This window comes from Giraffa tippelskirchi, chromosome 5 (assembly GCF_054371585.1).
Source record: "Giraffa tippelskirchi isolate mGirTip1 chromosome 5, T2T-mGirTip1v1.2.pri, whole genome shotgun sequence".
Taxonomy (NCBI): Eukaryota; Metazoa; Chordata; class Mammalia; order Artiodactyla; family Giraffidae; genus Giraffa; species Giraffa tippelskirchi.
This window is the reverse complement of record NC_137279.1, coordinates 131,083,704-131,102,553: the sequence shown is the minus strand read 5'-3', so window position 1 is coordinate 131,102,553 and position 18,850 is coordinate 131,083,704. Positions and strand designations below refer to the sequence as shown.

The 18,850-nt window shown below is 41.8% G+C and overlaps 1 protein-coding gene across 16 annotated transcripts in view; it reads left to right on the top strand.

Moving 5' to 3' along the window:
- LRRC8D (leucine rich repeat containing 8 VRAC subunit D) overlaps window positions 1-10,185 on the top strand; it is a 134,763-nt gene extending 124,578 nt beyond the window's left edge. For all 16 annotated transcript variants that reach the window (XM_081495462.1, XM_081495463.1, XM_081495467.1 and 13 more), the window contains one exon: window positions 7,240-10,185. In XM_081495462.1, the coding sequence (XP_081351588.1) occupies window positions 7,242-9,818 (2,577 nt within the window). In that variant the 5' untranslated portion in view covers window positions 7,240-7,241 and the 3' untranslated portion in view covers window positions 9,819-10,185. The remainder of the gene's footprint in view (window positions 1-7,239) is intronic.
- Window positions 10,186-18,850: the final 8,665 nt, after the last annotated feature.

Below are 18,850 nucleotides of genomic sequence, written 5' to 3'. Positions count from 1 at the left end.
AAAATTCAGCATCCATTTATGATAAAAACCCTCCAGAAAGCAGGAATAGAAGGAACATACCTCAACATAATAAAAGCTATATATGACAAACCCACAGCAAACATTATCCTCAATGGTGAAAAATTGAAAGCATTTCCCCTAAAGTCAGGAACAAGGCAAGGATGCCCACTTTCACCACTACTATTCAACATAGTTTTGGAAGTTTTGGCCACAGCAATCAGAGCTGAAAAAGAAATAAAAGGAATACAGATAGGAAAAGAAGAAGTAAAACTCTCACTGTTTGCAGATGACATGATCCTCTACATAGAAAACCCTAAAGACTCTACTAGAAAATTACTAGAGTTAATCAATGAATATAGTAAAGTTGCAGGATATAAAATTAACACACAGAAATCCCTTGCATTCCTATACTCCAATAATGAGAAAACAGAAAGAGAAATTAAGGAAACAATACCATTCACCATTGCAACAAAAAGAATAAAATACTTAGGAATATATCTACCTAAAGAAACAAAAGACTTATATATAGAAAACTATAAAACACTGATGAAAGAAATCAAAGAGGACACAAACAGATGGAGAAATATACCGTGTTCATGGATTGGAAGAATTAATATAGTGAAAATGAGTATACTACCCAAAGCAATCTATAGATTCAATGCAATCCCTATCAAGCTACCAATGGTATTTTTCACAGAACTAGAACAAATCATCTCACAATTTGTATGGAAATATAAGAAACCTCGAATAGCCAAAGCAATCTTGAGGAAGAAGAATGGAACTGGAGGAATCAACCTGCCTGACTTCAGGCTCTACTACAAAGCCACAGTCATCAAGACAGTATGGTACTGGCACAAAGATAGAAATATAGATCAATGGAACAAAATAGAAAGCCCAGAGATAAACCCACGCACCTATGGACACCTTATCTTCGACAAAGGAGGCAAGAATATACAATGGAGAAAAGACAATCTCTTTAACAAGTGGTGCTGGGAAAACTGGTCAACCACTTGTAAAAGAATGAAACTAGAACACTTCCTAACACCATACACAAAAATAAACTCAAAATGGATTAAAGACCTAAATGTAAGACCAGAAACTATAAAACTCCTAGAGGAAAACATAGGCAAAACACTCTCCGACATAAATCACAGCAGGATCCTCCATGACCCACCTCCCAGAATATTGGAAATAAAAGCAAAAATAAACAAATGGGACCTAATTAAAATTAAAAGCTTTTGCACAACAAAGGAAACTATAAGCAAGGTGAAAAGACAGCCTTCAGAATGGGAGAAAATAATAGCAAACGAAGCAACAGACAAACAATTAATCTCAAAAATATACAAGCAACTTCTGCAGCTGAATTCCAGAAAAATAAACGACCCAATCAAAAAATGGGCCAAAGAACTAAACAGACATTTCTCCAAAGAAGACATCCAGATGGCTAACAAACACATGAAAAGATGCTCAACATCACTCATTATTAGAGAAATGCAAATCAAAACCACAATGAGGTATCATTTCACACCAGTCAGAATGGCTGCTATCCAAAAGTCTACAAGCAATAAATGCTGGGGAGGGTGTGGAGAAAAGGGAACCCTCTTACACTGTTGGTGGGAATGCAAACTAGTACAGCCACTATGGAGAACAGTGTGGAGATTCCTTAAAAAACTGGGAATAGAACTGCCGTATGACCCAGCAATCCCACTGCTGGGTATACACACCGAAGAAACCAGAATTGAAAGAGATGCGTGTACCCCAATGTTCATCGCAGCACTGTTTACAATAGCCAGGACATGGAAGCAACCTAGATGTCCATCAGCAGACGAATGGATAAGGAAGCTGAGGTACATATACACAATGGAATATTACTCAGCCATTAAAAAAAATACATTTGAGTCGGTTCTACTGAGATGGATGAAACTGGAGCCCATTATACAGAGTGAAGTAAGCCAGAAAGAAAAACAACAATACAGTATACTAATGCATATATATGGAATTTGAAAGATGGTAACGATAACCCTATATGCGAGACAGAATAAGAGACACAGATGCATAGAACAATTTTATGGACTCTGAGGGAGAAGGTGAGGGTGGGACGTTCTGGGAGAATAGCATTGAAACATGTATATTATCATATGTGAAACAGAACACCATTCCATGTTCGATGCATGAGACAAAGGCTCAGGGCCGGGGCAATGGGATGACCCAGAGCGATGGGATGGGGAGGGAGGTGGGTGGGGGGTCCAGGAAGGGGAACACATGTAAACCCATGGCTGATTCATGTCAATGTATGGCAAAAACTATTACAATATTGTAAAGTAATTAGCCCCCAACTAAAATAAATAAATTTCTTTTTAAAAAAAATTAAAAAAATAAAAAATAAATAAAAAACATATTTGCACTTAGAATATATGTAGTCCAGCCAACAATGAGGCTATACTCCTATTTACTTTCACTTTGCTGTTTCTGCTGAGAGTTGGTTTAGGCAATAAAATAACAAAGATTGAGGTCTAGCTTCTAAATTTTAATAGTTTTACTAGGGTATAGTTCATATACTATAAAATTTACCCATTTAAAAGGTGTACAGTGATAGTCACTCAGCCATGTCTCACTCTTTGTGACCCCAGGGACTGTAGCCCACCAGGCTCCTCAGTCCTTGGAATTTCCCAGGCAAGAATACTGGAGTGGGTTGCCATTTCTTTCTCCAGGGGATCTTCCCAACCCAGGGATCGAACCCAGGTCTCTTACATTGCAGGCAAATTATTACTATCTGAGGCAGCAGGGAAGCCCTTTAAGGTGTACAGTTCAGTGCTTAATTTAGTATAGTCACAGGGTTGTCAAACCATTGTAATTTCTAATTTCTGAATCTGACTGTTAGTTGTTGGTTTATTCCACTGTCATTGGCCGTAAGATAAGAAATAGAATCATATATCATAAAATAATATAGACCCATTCTCTATAATTTTCTGATTCATCTTTGTCCAACCAAAGTCCAGTAACTTCCCCCTTTCAACGTTATTACAAAAAGCTTCCTCACCATCCATGAGAAATATTTGCTTATAAGATATTAAGCTGACTTTCATATGTGCCATAGAGAAGTCTTGGAATGTGAAATCTACTTGCTTATAATGTAATTCTTGAAGACATATAAAGGGGAACTCAAAGCATGTATGCAATTAGTATTTATCAATGTGCCTTCTTCAGGTTAAAAAAAAAATCCCCTAATAACCATTGATAGCCATTCTGACTAATGGCTAAGGAGATCAAGCCTCAAGATATCTAGATACAGTCTCCTCCCTCATTAACTTGACTTTTAGATTAGAAAAAAATCACCTGAGGATCATAAGAGACTTAATAAACTATGTTATATGAATATGTAGTTAATGTACTTTGTAAACACACACGTGTACTATATATGCAGAGCAATTTTTATTTTCAAAGTGCCACTGCATCTTTAATTCAGGTAGTGGTTGAAACACTTCCAGTTTTCCACCCAGTTTTTGATAGGTGAAATTGGAGAATGGACACATTAATTGAAGTCCTGTGTTCAAGATAAGACCTAGTCAATGGTCGACATTGCAAAAAAGTACTGGTTTCCTGCCTTATGGCCCAGGCACTTCCTTATAACTTCATTGAAACCATCCTTGGTTTACATCTCTTGACTTACCCATTAAATGTGATATCTATACAGAGGCATACTAGACTAATAATAGAATAACATTAGAATGTACAGATGTGAGAACTGGACCATAAAGAAGGCTTAGCATCAAAGAATTGATGGTTTTGAACTATGGTGGTAGAGAAGACTCTTGAGAGCCCCTTGGACAGCAAGGAGATCAAACCAGTCAATCCTAAAGGAAATCAACCCCGAATATTCGTTGGAAGAACTGATGCTGAAGCTCCAATTATTTGGCCACCTGATGTGAAGAGCTGACTCTGGAAAAGACCCTGATGCTGGGAAAGGTTGAGGGCAACAGAGAATGAGATGGTTGGATGGCATCACTGACTCAGTGGACATGAGTTTGAGCAAACTCAGGGAGATAGTGAAGGACAAGGAAGCCTGGTGTGCCACTGTTCATAGGATCACAAAGAGTCGGACACAACTTAGTGACTGAACAACAAGAATTCCTTATAGTTTCTGTAATGTAATTTCTCCAATGTGTCTATGCCATTGACTTGCTACTTGTTCTGCCAAAATTATATTCCTCTACTCCCCACAACCCCATGGAAGTTCTCATCCTCCCGGTCTCATCTGAAAAACCAGATCTCTGCAGTCCTCCCATTTACCCAGTGTGGCTGTAAGTTTGCCCTGTTCTGTGCCTCCCCTATACTTTGCATTAACCAGGTAAGAGCAATTTTCTTACCATGTCATAATAATACACTTATTGCTTGCCGTCTACCATTTGAGCAGGAGCTCCTTGAGGGACCATTTCTATCTTCTCCTCCATGGTGCCTGACGCATGTTTTTTTTTAATTCTGAGTGAATGTCATGAAAGGTTGTTCTAGGGAAGGTGTTGATTACATAATTTCATTCCTCTGTCTCCTCAAAGCCAAGGACAACAGTGAGAAGGTCCTTCCTTCAACAGCCAAGCCTTAACCAAGAGCACAGTCACTGGATAACAGTGTGATAGAGAAAGAGATTTGAAGATGAAAGATTCTGTTAGCTCTGTCGCTTAATTGGCTCAGGAAGGTCACTTAAGATTTTTGTGCCTCAGGTTTCCTCATATCCTTGGGCAATAGTAATGTCTAGTTCACTGGGTTATTGTGAGAATCAGTTGAGACACTTTATGGAAAAGTAGCTTGCAAACTGTAAAGCACTGCAAACATGAGAAGAGACCTTAGAATCTGGTAGAAAGAACAGGTGGTTTGGCCTTAAATCAGATTTTAAGCTGAGACTCCACCACTAATTATTTGACTTGCACAACTTAACTCCTGAGAGCCTATGTCTTTGCTTGTCAAAGGAAAGCAGTAACACCTAGGCAGGTTAGAGGAATGTTGTGAAGGTTAGATGGAATCCAGGTAGTGTACCATTTATAGTCCATCTGTGTATGTTCAACTGTTAGCAACCAGAGCTTTTGCACACTATATATTCATACCTCTGCACCCTCTTTTCTGTGGCAGATTTTACCCCAGGGAGAGAAGGCCCTTCCTCTCAGGCCAGGGAGAGGACAGTAAGGGCAGGCTGTTGGAGGAAGTTGCTAACTCTCCTGGCCTGTGACCCCAGCTGGCCTGGGTGTGCCTTGGGACAGGGGTGAGGCAAAGCCTCAGTGTGGTGTCCCAGCACATTCCTAGGGCAGCTGTTTCTGCTGCAGCTTCTTTTATCATTTCTTTTTGAAGCTCCTTATTGAAGTTAAAGCATGCATGCCAAAAAAGGTACATAGCCTAAGTGTATAGATCACGTTTTATAAACTGAACACACCCATGTCACCAGATCATTCATTCTCGTTACTGCCTGAAGTTCCACTTTGTAAATGCACCACATTTGATTTTTCTGTTCTAGTGCTGATGGATGTTTGGATAATCTACAGTTGAGGGGTGTTGCAGAGTGCTACTGTGATTGCTTATTCATGCCTTTTGATGGGTATATGTATTTCTTACGGGTGTATACGTAGCAGTGGGAGCTCTGGGCCATAGAGTATGCATTTATTCAGTTTGGGTAGATACTAAAAAAAATTTCCCAGCATATTTGTATAAATTCATACTCCCACCAGAAGTGTTGGAGTTCTAATTGCTCCACATCCTCGCATCTTCAGTATTATCTGTATTTTTAATTTTAGGCATTCTGGTGGATTTTATAAGACTGTGTAGCATTTTGGAAGTGGAATCATTCCCTCAGCCCCCAAAGCTTCAAATTCATTTTCAGGAGTGTGCTGTGTACAGAAGCAGGGGATTATGAAGATACATAGCTCCTGGTATGGTGCTTGGTATACGGAAGGAAGATGACAAATGATAGCTGCTATCATTATCATCCTCCTCGTCATCATCATCATCACTACTCACTGCCTTCTCTGCTCTTAAGGGTAGAGAGTAGGACACGGTAGATCCAAGGGTGAATAAGACATAGTCTCTACCCAGTAGGAGCTCAAGAGCTAGCTGAAGAGGCCAACACTGGAAATAGATTATTTTTAGAGGGTACAATAGGGACTTGAGAAAGAGGTAGTGCTTAAGCTGGGACTTGAAGAATAAGTCAGAGTTCAACAGAAAAAAAAAAAAAAAAAAAGGAAACTGGCTGGAGGAAATGCCAGGGGCACAGAACCCTTGGTGGGGAGCGGCTGCTGTGGGCAGCATGCTAGAAGAGAAGAGCCATCTGAGGCTGGAATCATTGCGTGCTGATGTTGGTTTTTCGGATGTTGTCACCCTTGCTAGGATGCATGGGGCAGAGCTGGTGACCATTCAGGGTCAGTGTGACATTATAGTACCCTGCTGTGTTCTTCACCCTCCATCTTTTATTTGCTTCCTCCTCTAGGAAAATAATCAGCCTTCTCTTCTCTTTGGATCAAAACCTGTCCTGAGTACAAGGTGCTTGAAAACCACCACTGAAGCTTTGATAGCTGCAAAATGTCAGTGGTTACAAGGATCCCACAGCTTCTTTGCTGTGTATTCCTTTAACCATGTTTATGTTGAGGACTGGCTAATAGTTTTTATTCTCATGTGCGTCCAGGTTGCTTGTGGTGGCAATTAAGTTTAATAAAATGCTCTTCTGCCCAGTACCATATGTAGACCATGGATAAATGTTCTTGAGGAATTTTGATGATTATGATGATGGCGATAAAGGTGATGATCAAGAATACATACAATGTCTCATTGATTTAGCATCAACTGTGTGTCAAGCATTGGCTGTATAACAGTAAGGAAGATGGACATGATCCCTGTGCCCATGGAACTTAGAATCTTAGGGAGGATCAGACAAGTAAACAGTTGGTTCTACTAGTGTAATAAGGGCTGTGATGGATAGAAGTACATAGTTCTGTGAGAGCACATCAAAGAAACACCTCACCCAGACTAGGAATCAGGGAAGGCTTCCTGGGAAAGGCAACATAAACCTGATAGCCTCGTGAAGGGAAGTGGGGAGGAAGTATTCCAGGCAGAGGAAATAGTGCGTAGGAGGAGTAGAGTGCAAGGGAGGTTGGCTGATTGGAGAAGGTGGAAAAAGAGGCTAGAAATAGAAAGCATTTTGCCACTTAATGTTTTCATTTGCATCTATGTCATAATATCTTTTGTTTGCCTGTTTTCTAGGAATGTTTACCCTTGCGGAAGTTGCTTCACTTAATGACATTCAGCCAACTTACCGAATCCTGAAACCATGGTGGGACGTGTTTATGGATTACCTGGCTGTCGTTATGCTGATGGTAGCCATCTTTGCAGGAACCATGCAACTTACCAAAGATCAGGTGGTCTGCTTGCCAGTATTGCCAGCTCCTGTAAATTCAAAGGCACATGCTACACCAGGAAATGCCGACGTTGCCACCAACATCCCGAAGATGGAATCAGCCACAGACCAAGACCAAGATGGGCGGATGACAAATGAGATTTCCTTTGGCGCATCTGCTGTCACACCTGACATACCTCTCAGAGCCACATATCCTCATGCAGATTCCACAGTTCCAAATCAGGAGGCCAAGAAAGAAAAGAAAGACCCAACAGGCCGAAAAACAAACTTGGATTTTCAGCAATATGTATTTATTAATCAGATGTGTTACCATCTAGCCCTTCCGTGGTATTCCAAGTACTTTCCATACCTTGCTCTTATACATACTATTATTCTCATGGTCAGTAGCAACTTTTGGTTCAAATATCCCAAAACATGCTCAAAAGTAGAGCATTTCGTTTCGATCTTAGGAAAGTGCTTTGAATCTCCTTGGACTACTAAAGCGTTGTCTGAGACAGCGTGTGAAGACTCGGAAGAAAACAAGCAGAGAATAACAGGTGCCCAGACTCTACCAAAGCATGTGTCTACCAGCAGTGATGAAGGGAGTCCCAGCGCCAGCACCCCGATGATCAATAAGACTGGATTCAAATTTTCAGCCGAGAAGCCGGTGATCGAAGTCCCCAGCATGACCATCCTGGATAAAAAGGACGGGGAACAGGCTAAAGCCCTGTTCGAGAAAGTGCGAAAGTTCCGTGCTCACGTGGAAGACAGTGACCTGATCTATAAACTCTATGTGGTCCAAACAGTTATCAAAACGGCCAAATTCATTTTTATTCTCTGCTACACAGCAAACTTTGTCAACGCAATCAGCTTTGAACACGTCTGCAAACCCAAAGTGGAGCACCTGACTGGTTACGAAGTGTTCGAGTGCACTCACAACATGGCGTACATGCTGAAAAAGCTGCTCATCAGTTACATATCCATTATTTGTGTGTATGGTTTTATCTGTCTCTACACTCTCTTCTGGTTATTCAGGATTCCTTTGAAGGAATATTCTTTTGAAAAAGTCAGAGAAGAGAGCAGTTTCAGTGACATTCCAGATGTCAAAAACGATTTTGCGTTCCTTCTCCACATGGTAGACCAGTATGACCAGCTCTATTCCAAGCGTTTTGGGGTGTTCTTGTCAGAAGTCAGTGAAAATAAACTTCGGGAAATTAGTTTGAACCACGAGTGGACATTTGAAAAACTGAGACAACACGTGTCACGCAACGCCCAGGACAAGCAGGAGCTCCATTTGTTTATGCTGTCAGGCGTGCCTGACGCCGTCTTTGACCTCACAGACCTGGATGTGCTAAAACTCGAGCTGATTCCAGAAGCTAAACTTCCTGCTAAGATTTCTCAGATGACTAATCTCCAAGAGCTTCACCTGTGCCACTGCCCTGCAAAAGTGGAGCAGACTGCTTTCAGCTTTCTCCGCGATCACTTGAGATGCCTTCACGTGAAGTTCACTGATGTGGCGGAAATTCCTGCCTGGGTATATCTGCTCAAAAACCTTCGCGAACTGTACTTGATAGGCAATTTGAACTCTGAAAACAATAAGATGATAGGCCTCGAATCTCTCCGAGAATTGCGGCACCTTAAGATCCTCCACGTGAAGAGCAATTTGACCAAAGTCCCCTCCAACGTTACTGATGTGGCCCCACATCTCACCAAGTTAGTCATTCATAATGACGGCACTAAACTCCTGGTACTGAACAGCCTTAAGAAAATGATGAATGTCGCCGAGCTTGAACTCCAGAACTGTGAGCTAGAGAGAATTCCACATGCTATTTTCAGCCTCTCTAACTTACAGGAACTGGATTTAAAGTCAAATAACATCCGTACAATTGAAGAAATCATCAGTTTCCAGCATTTAAAACGACTGACTTGTTTAAAATTATGGCATAATAAAATTGTCACCATTCCACCCTCCATCACCCACGTCAAAAACTTGGAGTCACTTTATTTCTCTAACAACAAGCTGGAATCCCTACCAGTGGCAGTGTTTAGTTTACAGAAACTCAGATGCTTAGATGTGAGTTACAACAACATTTCCATGATCCCAGTAGAAATAGGATCACTTCAGAACCTGCAGCATTTGCATATCACGGGGAACAAAGTGGACGTTCTGCCGAAACAGCTGTTTAAATGTGTTAAGTTGAGGACTTTGAATCTGGGGCAGAACTGCATCACATCCCTCCCAGAGAAAATCGGTCAGCTGTCACAGCTCACCCAGCTGGAGCTAAAGGGGAACTGCTTGGACCGCCTGCCAGCCCAGCTGGGCCAGTGTCGCCTGCTCAAGAAAAGTGGGCTTGTGGTGGAAGATCACCTTTTTGACACCCTGCCCCTCGAAGTCAAAGAAGCATTGAATCAAGATATAAATATTCCCTTTGCAAATGGGATTTAAACTGAGATCCTGCGTGCACATACGTGTGCAGGAACCATTTCCTAGATTGCAGATGTTCACGTACCAGTTATTGCAAGATGATGCATTTTAGGAGTAGATACACCTTTAAAAATACAACACAGGGAGAGGACGCATAGAAGGCTGATAGAAGACATAACTGAATGTTCAGCGTTTGTAGTGTTTTAAGTCATTTACTTCCAAATCTTTTCTCTCTTTTTCTTTTTTCTGGGGAAAGGGAAGGAAAAATTATAATCACTAATCTTGGTTTCTTTTTAAATTGTTTGTAACTTGGATGCTGCCGCTACTGAATGTTTACAAATTGCTTGCCTGCTAAAGTAAATGATTAAATTGACATTTTCTTACTATACCACCTTTTTTGAGGTGTCTTGATTTACTTTGCTTAATTGGTATAATAATGCTTTAATTCAGACCACTGAAGGCATATCAGGTAAATTTAGATTTGCTGAAATACTGATTTCTTTTTTGTTTTAATTTCAAGCACCTAAAATAAGCACTTCTTATAATATTTAACTGGTACTACCACTTCTGAGAAGCCCATTTTATAGATTTTACACTCTTGAAGGCCTGAAATACAGTAAAAGAGTATAGATCATTGAGGGACTTTTGTTTGTTTGTTTTTTAAGAATAAATAGCAAAAAATAAAAGAACTCTCTCCTTATTAATAGTTGTTTTCCATAGTCTGGAGTTCTGATTATATGATATGCTTTTCTATCACTACTATAGACCTGCCAATAAATAGAAAATGTTAGTTTAAAATAAATTTAATTACAACCAAAATAAAGTTTTAATGTTTTAATGACTAACATCCTTACAATTTATCTCCATTTGGAAGATAACACAAATTCAAAGCAAATATCATTAAATTACTTACCCTTTCCACTGTTGTGGGGGAAAAAAGTAGAATTTGTAGTTCACTGAGTTGGAAAACTATTTCTATTCATTTTAGTGACAGGCTGTACTTCCTGTGTTTGTGTGCAGCTAGAAAGGGTCATGTTCAGGGAAATGCTAGCAGAATGTACTTTTTGGGTGATGGTTTTTCCTTCTTTATCTAACTTAGAAAGTAGCTAAATCGATCTCAGAAAATAAAAAAATTTCCTGCCACCTGTCTGTGTATAGGTTGGCAGGTATTTCATAGGCTTTTGTACACTCGGATAGTCTCTCATCACACCTTAGCATGGCTTGAAAGATTTTGCAGAGAACGTGAAAAGATGGACTTGCATGCATGCTTTTCCTCCCCCAAACTGATCTCTGGGGCTGCTGGCCTGTTGCAAGTAGTGGTGGTCTTTACCTACTGTATAGCTTCTGAATACTTACCTTCAGAGGTGTTATCACTGATAGGAGAAGCTGCGGCCACCGTGGCTGAATGAGCAACTGACCCCAGCGTCAGCATCCTGGCCACTCCCTCTCTTCCTAGAAGACTTGAGGTAGAAGAGTAACATAAAAGGCCAGGTTTAGAAGATCAGAGGACCGTGACTGAGTTTTGGTGTAAGCAGTTTCTCTCCGGTGCAGGCACCTTCCATTTCTCTCAGCATTCACTGATACTTTCACTGGTATTGATCATGTACCTACTTTGTGCCTTGGAAATTCAAGGAACTGAGGATTCACTGTTGGAATAAGTCCCAGCCTTGGGTTTATAACAGACTGTGAGAGATCATATCAATTAGGCAACTAATACGAATAATTGGTTACAGTTGTCATGTAGAAGGCGTACAGGATCTGTGCATGAATAACAGCTGGAAAGGGGCACATTTGGTTCAAACGGAGGTTCAGGGAAGTTTGCAGTTAGAAACTCTGCCTGTCGACACTCCTGGACATTTCCTCCCCACCAGCCCCACAGGGCGCTGTTCTCCCTAAAGAGTAAGGCCACCACCCAAAATTGGTACAACATCTTTAGCAGGATGCCTCACTTGTGAGATAAACAGGCCAGATCTTAGGATCCTTGCTTTATGGACTAGGAAGCTTGTCTTCCTCTCTAAAAAGTGCATGTTGTTCTTGTAGGCACAGGTGACAGCTCACCTTGCTTGTCAGAGAAGAGGCCTGGAGGAACCCAGAGTCCGACCCTCCCACAGCTTGACCACTGGCAACTGCCCTTAGGAACCTGTCTCTTTATCAATACTTGGGGTTCAGTCACTTAGAACTGATTGGTATTACATGCCTTCAAACAATATCAAGGAGTATCTTTGCTCTTACCCAAACTTCTATTGACTTTATCAGCCCTTAATGATTTCCTTGAACTCTGAAGAGTTCATGGTCAATTGATTTAAATGCCACATTCCTTGCCACTGTTTGCAAATAGCCATATTTTAAACAAGGCTTCCTAAGAAATGCTGATTCATCCAACAGATTTTAAATGCACTGGGTCTTGGAGTCTCAATAAAACAGCAGATGAGATTATGGGCCCAAATATACTATCAACCCATATGTCTTCACAAATTTATGTTGGCACTGCACGCTCTAGACATGGGGAAAACATAAGTTAAAATGTACAAGTTTGGCTTACTAGCATTTTCGTATCTTCTAAAGTTCCTTGAGCACCACTTGAAGAAAATTATTTTGAAGTATCTTTAAATGTTACATGTATATGCGAATTTCTGAGAACCTGGCTTATTTTCAGCTGTTTGACTTTTTTCCCATCAACATTCAGTTTTGGCTTAGCGGAAAGGATTGGCTTTTTCAGGGGTTCAGAAAGACGAGCTGAGATTGTTACTGGGGCCCCATTCATAGTAGTGATTTGTTGTTGTTTAGTCTGTAACTCGCGTCTGACTCTTTGCAACCCCGTGGACTGTAGCCCACCAGGCTCCTTTGTCCATGGGATTCTGCAGGGAAGAATACTGGAATGGGTTGCCATTTCCTCCTCCAGAAGATCTTCCTGACCCAGGGGTTGAACCCACATCTTCTATGTCTCCTGCACTGCAGGTGATTCTTAGCAATTTGATAATAGGTAGAAAGAGTTCATTCTCTGTAAGCCCTGGACAAAATTCCTGATCGTTCAACATTTTTCATGCGCAAAGGAAAAGGTCTTATGTTTTATTAGTATTATTGCTAGTACTTTCTCTGACTGCCTCTCCTGGACTCAGCTTCAGCCAGCAGCTAAACTCGAAGTTGCTGATGGAGCAAGCTCCCAAGTGCCCTTGAGACCAGCACCCACTGGGTGTTTCCATTCACCTGCTGAAGTGAAGCCAGAGGGCTGTCCTCTCCCTCAGACCTCTGGCAGCACTTGCGTCAGTAATTCATTCCAATAAAATGGTCCCTTTATCATCCTTAAACAAAGACTGTACTAACAAAAAGCCCCTTTCATGAAAAAGAGAAGGAAAAAAAAAAAACCTGAAAAACAGTTTTCAAATGTCCTCTAACTTGTGACTGTGATACAAAGAAGTGGCCCCATCTGGCCCAGCCAGCTGTGGCCCTTCTGGGACAGCACATTAGATATTTAGAGCAGTGTCTGCTGGTGAGGAGGTGGCAGAAGGCCAGAGCCCTCACCCCTCAAGTCTGGCCTAGGCTGGGGAGGTGATCATACCACCAACATCAGGGGAAAAAGCCCCTTAACTCGGCAGTCTTAAAACTCCAAAGAGGAATAGTAGTCCCATCTTCATCCTTACTTCTTCTGGAAATACAGTAGATAAATTGCCCCAGGTAAGCCACAACTTGCTGGTGGAAATGAGCAAGCTGTTTTGCTTGGTTAGTCCTGCAGCTTCATCTCTGACTCATAACTCACCACCCTCCCACAGTGCAGGACCTCTCTGATAACTGCCCCGTCCTGCTTGCCATCTCTATACTTAGTTCTTTCTTTACTCCCAAGATATCAAGCTCTGGAGTGAGAGGGTCTGGATTTGAATCCTGCCTTGGCCTCAGCTGTATGACCATAGCAAGTAACTTAACCTCTCTAAGCCTCAGTTGCTTTATCTGTAAATAAGAATAATAATGTGTGTCCATGTGTGCTCAGTTGCTTCAGTTGTGACTGAAAGTCATGTATTGCGACCCCATGGATTGTAGCCCACCAGGCTGTGTCCATGGGATTCTCCAGGCAAGAACACCGGAGTGAGTTACCATGTCCTCCTCCAGGGGATCTTCCCGACCCAGGGATGGAACCTGAGTATCTTGCATCTCCTGCATTGACAGGGGGGTTCTAGCGCCACCTGGGAAGCCTGGAAATAATAATGCCTTCCAGTGGCGTTTTTTTTGTGAAGACTGAATGATTTAACGGACTCTGCCTGGCAGAAAGTAAGTACTCAATAGCATTCAGCTAGCCTTGTTTTTATCCCCCACTGTGACAGAGACTATTAGCCTTCCTTAATATACATTCTCAACTTCCTTAGTCATGGGATTTTCAGTGAACACCTGGAAACATAAAATGTGTGTAAAATAAATTATTTCCCAACCTTACTTGAGACTAGATGGGGCCAAATGACCTAATTCTAGCCCAAAAGGTGGGAATGAAAGGGGAACATGCAATTTCTGAATCAGGCCCTTAAGGAGAAAGGCATCTGTACCATTCATTCACCATGGCAACCAGAGAAAGGAAGGGTGATAGTTGACTGCTTATAATTATAATTAATTATATATCATTCTCCCAAGAACCTGAGGTTTTGAAGGTCCTACAACCGCTCTAGTGACATACACACTCGTGTTCAACACATGGACACCCTACACAGTCTCAGGTAGCCAAACCCATTTCATTGTTTAACCTTCAGACTGGGTCTGGGTTAGCTGCTTGAAGCTCACCCAGCCGTGGGATAACCTGCTCAGAGCCTTTTCTGAATGTCCCTGGGAAACTGCCAAGTAGCCTGTCATGAAAATTTGCTGGAGTAGTTTCAAGGGTAGACCTGCCCAAAGGAATCACCCAGGTGTTAAGCCAAACCGTGTAGATACAGTAAAGAAATACATTTTTCACTTTGCCACTGGAAAACTGTAAATAGTAGCCACATGATTCAGTACTTTGAAATGAAGTACTGCCTGAGTGGAACTCTCTTTAAGACGTATCTTGAAGGGTTTAACTCAGATCTTTACAGCAACTTAGGCCTGCTGGCTCTTTATCTGGCTTTGGTTGGGGTGAAATCAGCTGGTCACCAGCCAGATGATAACCGTCCATCTTGAATACAGTGATTAAATCACTCATCCTCTCTTCCCAGGATGTTGTGAAGATTGTGTCAGCACAATGACTAGAGCTCCCTAGAGATAAACGGTGCCTAAATAGTTCGCTATTAATTTATCATCACGGTCGGCAGGAAATTCAGTTGAAGACCGTGCTTTCATCTCTGCCTAACAAGTAGCTGATGCATAATCAGGCTTCTACCTTCCACTTCTCAATTGTAAGTTGCTAAGCTGCTAAGTCACTTCAGTCGTGTCCGACTCTGTGCGACCCCATAGACGGCAGCCCACCAGGCTCCGCCTTCCCTGGGATTCTCCAGGCAAGAATACTGGAGTGGGTTGCCATTTCCTTCTCCAGTGCATGAAAGGGAAAAGTGAAAGTGAAGTCGCTCAGTCGTGTCCGACTCTTAGCGACCCCATGGACTGTAGCCTACCAGGCTCCTCCATCCATGGGATTTTCCAGGCAAGAGTACTGGAGTGGGGTGCCATTGCCTAAGTAACTGCTGTTATTTTAGGAGATTCTTTGGCAGATTATGTGTTTCAAGTTTCCATTTCTGAAAGTGGAAGAAGACAGGAGGTAGATTGGACAATATAAGTAGGAATAATCATAGCTCGGATTCTATGCTAGATAAATACAACTCACTCTGATTTATTGACTACTTGTCACGCAGACCTGGGACGTGTGGATTATCTCTATGATAGAGATGAAGAAGACCCTGGTGCTGGGAAACGATTGAGGGCAGGAGGAGAAGGAGGCGACAGAGGATAAGATGGTTGGATGGCATCACTGACTCAATGGACATGAGTTTGAGCAAATCCAAGAGGTAGTGAAGGTCAGGGAAGCCTGGCATGCTGCAGTCTGTGGGGTCGCAAAGAGAGATGACAGTGACTGAACAACAATAACAGGAGATGAAGAAACTGTGAAGATAGGCGATCTGCCCAAGGTCACCTAGCCAGCAGGTGACAGGAACACTGCTAAGTCAGACAATGACTTGTCTGATCTCACTGAATCCTCACAAGACCACTACAACAAAGGCATTATCCCCATTTAGGAGGTGAAGAAACTGTATCAGAGAAGCTGATTTGTCTCTGGTCCCACCTCATAAGTTGCAGATACTGGTCAGAAACCAGAGCTCGGCTCTTCCACCCAGCTACACAGCGGATGTCTGGGGCTCTGTCAGCAATTCCAAACGAGGTTTTGAAATCTGTGTTGACATCCGGTTACATAAATCTGCCCCAGGCTAGGATTTTCCTTCATTCTTTAGTACTAGAGAAAACTTTTTGATGTGTCTCAGCATCTGCCCTTAGCGATACGACTTGTTTCCTCTGTTAGGCTGCCTGACGGTTGTGAAAGGGCGCTCCACCCAAGGTAATGAAATTAGTTACCTTCACTAAATGTTCAAGGCATGACTGTCTTTACACATGGTCATTTACTCTGAAACGAGAAAGCTCTGTCTGGGCTATGTGATGCAGAGTAAACATAGTAGAGATTGACATTCAACAGGTCCAGAAAGGTGGGTGCACAAAAACACAGTAACATGTGCCAGGCCCTCTGGGCAGATGTGACTTTCCTGTCCAGCCTGGCATTTCAGACACAGATTCTCAAGCTGTTACTAACCCAAGAGGCACCCAGTGCCTGCATCATCCTGACATTTTTACTGGATCTCTTCTGTTGGTCACTACACTCCACTATCTGGGCTGGAAGAGAAATGCTATATCTATGGTCCACGTAGAGAAAGAACCCAGTTTCACATGGAAGACTCTAAGGAGAAGAAATCAGGTACCGCCTCCCGCCCCCTGGCTCCACTGTTGGTATCTCTGTATCTACAACCACCACCTCGAGATTTGTATTTTGATTTTTTTTTTTTTTTTTTTGCCTTCCTTCCTTATCCATTTAAATTTGTTCTAACATCTTACCTAAAGTCAGCTCAGTTTGACGGAACAAATTTTCACCAAAACATGAACTGCCATTTGAGAAACACTAATGTATGTTTTATAACTTGGACCCCTTGTAAAAAGTGAGTAGAGCTTTTACGAGCTAACATAACTCACGGACAACCAATACAAGCAGAAGAATCTTGTCATTCGCCAGGACTAAATTTCAAGTCTGTAGTGACCAAGAAACTCTGTGTCTGGAGCAATAAGTCTGTGGGCCTGGGAAAAGGTGGAGATGTTTTAAAATATTGTAAACAGTTATTCTATTATTTACAGAATAAAATTAGCCCAATGACACATTCTAAGTATGGCCTCAGTTCTTCTACCAGCCAGAGCTAGACATAGTAAATAACATGTGTGCTCAATTGCAGTGAATCAGACCTGTTTGCAGATGCTTTGGGGAAGCTTACAGAGTGAGTTAACTCTACTGATACTGACTTCTTAGTTGCTAAAATCTCATTGTGTGAGTTCAATTTTCTTGGCCTCAGACAGAACATGCCAACAGTTCAATGATCTGCTCTTTGTCTCTGAAATGGGAAAACTGCAGCCTAGTTAGTGGCCAGGGTTCAAGTGACTGAAACTGTCTCACATGTCACTTGCCTGGGTGACATGGGTGTGCCTTTGCTTCCTCATCTGTGAAATGGGGTTAATGATATATTTATCTCATAGCAGAGTTGTGTGGAATCAGTGAGTTAACACACATGAAGCACTTAGGACAATGTCTAGCACGTTGAATGCTTAATATATTTTAGTGGTTTTTACTAATAATGTTTCTAAAATACTTGGAGGATCTGTCCATAAGCAAAAAAAAAAAAAAAATCTGGAAAATAAAGCTATTTGAATTATACTAGAGCTCAGGAAGTGGACACTTCCCAAGTAGGAACTAATCATGCCTTTCTCTCCTTTCAAAAGCCAACAAAGACAAGTCACTGGGGACTTTATGTCTCACAAGAAGCTTTTTATACATTTATTAATCTGTTTATTTTACTTAGCAAGTCAGAGGAACCAGACTTTGTATTAATAAGAACCCTCTTTGGTTGGTTATGAATGTTTCTAAGTAGTTCTCTAAATTTGGGTCAGACCCAATGACCCATCTGGCCAAAGGCCTGAAGACTGATTTCCAAAGAACAGCTGCAAGGAACTCTGTCTTGGGCTAATTTATTGGGTCCTTGTAAGTCATGTTGACTCTTTTACTTGTAAAGGAGATGTGGAATTGGTTGCTGGTATAAGGGAGGAAAAAACGTATTTTCCCTCTACTTATCTTAGGTTCATTGGCAGGCCGCTGTAAATCAGACTGAGAAAAGATATCAACAAGAGAAAATCAAACAGAATTTTATTAATAAGTGCATCATGTATACACCTAAAGATGAGTAATTCAAAGGAGTGGTTAGAGCGTGGGCTTATACAGCATTTTAACAAAAGAACAATAAAGTTTTAGAGAGGTGACAAGACAATGGAAAAAGACTTTGAGCTCCTAAGGTGGCAAATTGTGGGAAGGCAAATATATGGGGAACCTAATGGTAAATAAGGGCTAGTGTGCTACTGCGTGCGTGCTCAGTCATGTCCAACTCTTTGGAACCCCATGGACTCTAGCCCGCCAGGCTCCTCTGTTCATGGGATTATCCCAGCAAGAATACTGGAGTGGGTTGCCATTTCCTCCTCCAGGGGATCTTCCCCACCAGGGATCAACCCCGCATCTGCATTGGCAGGCGGATTCTTTACCACTGAACCACCTGGGAAGCCCATGAAATAAGGGCTAGTTTAGGCCAGACTTGTTGTATAGATCATCTGGCTCCATCTCTGAGCTGGTAGAGGTCTAGAGTTGTCCCCAGGGATTAACTTCTGTCCTTATTAGTAGAGAGGAGGGACAGGAAACCTTTGCAAGTGTAGTTTCGTTTTTTAGGCAAATAGGGATGGGCAGAGAGCTTTTCTTGTATTTGCTTCTTCTCAGTTTCCTTTAGCTCAAAATAATCCTCAGGCCAAAGTAG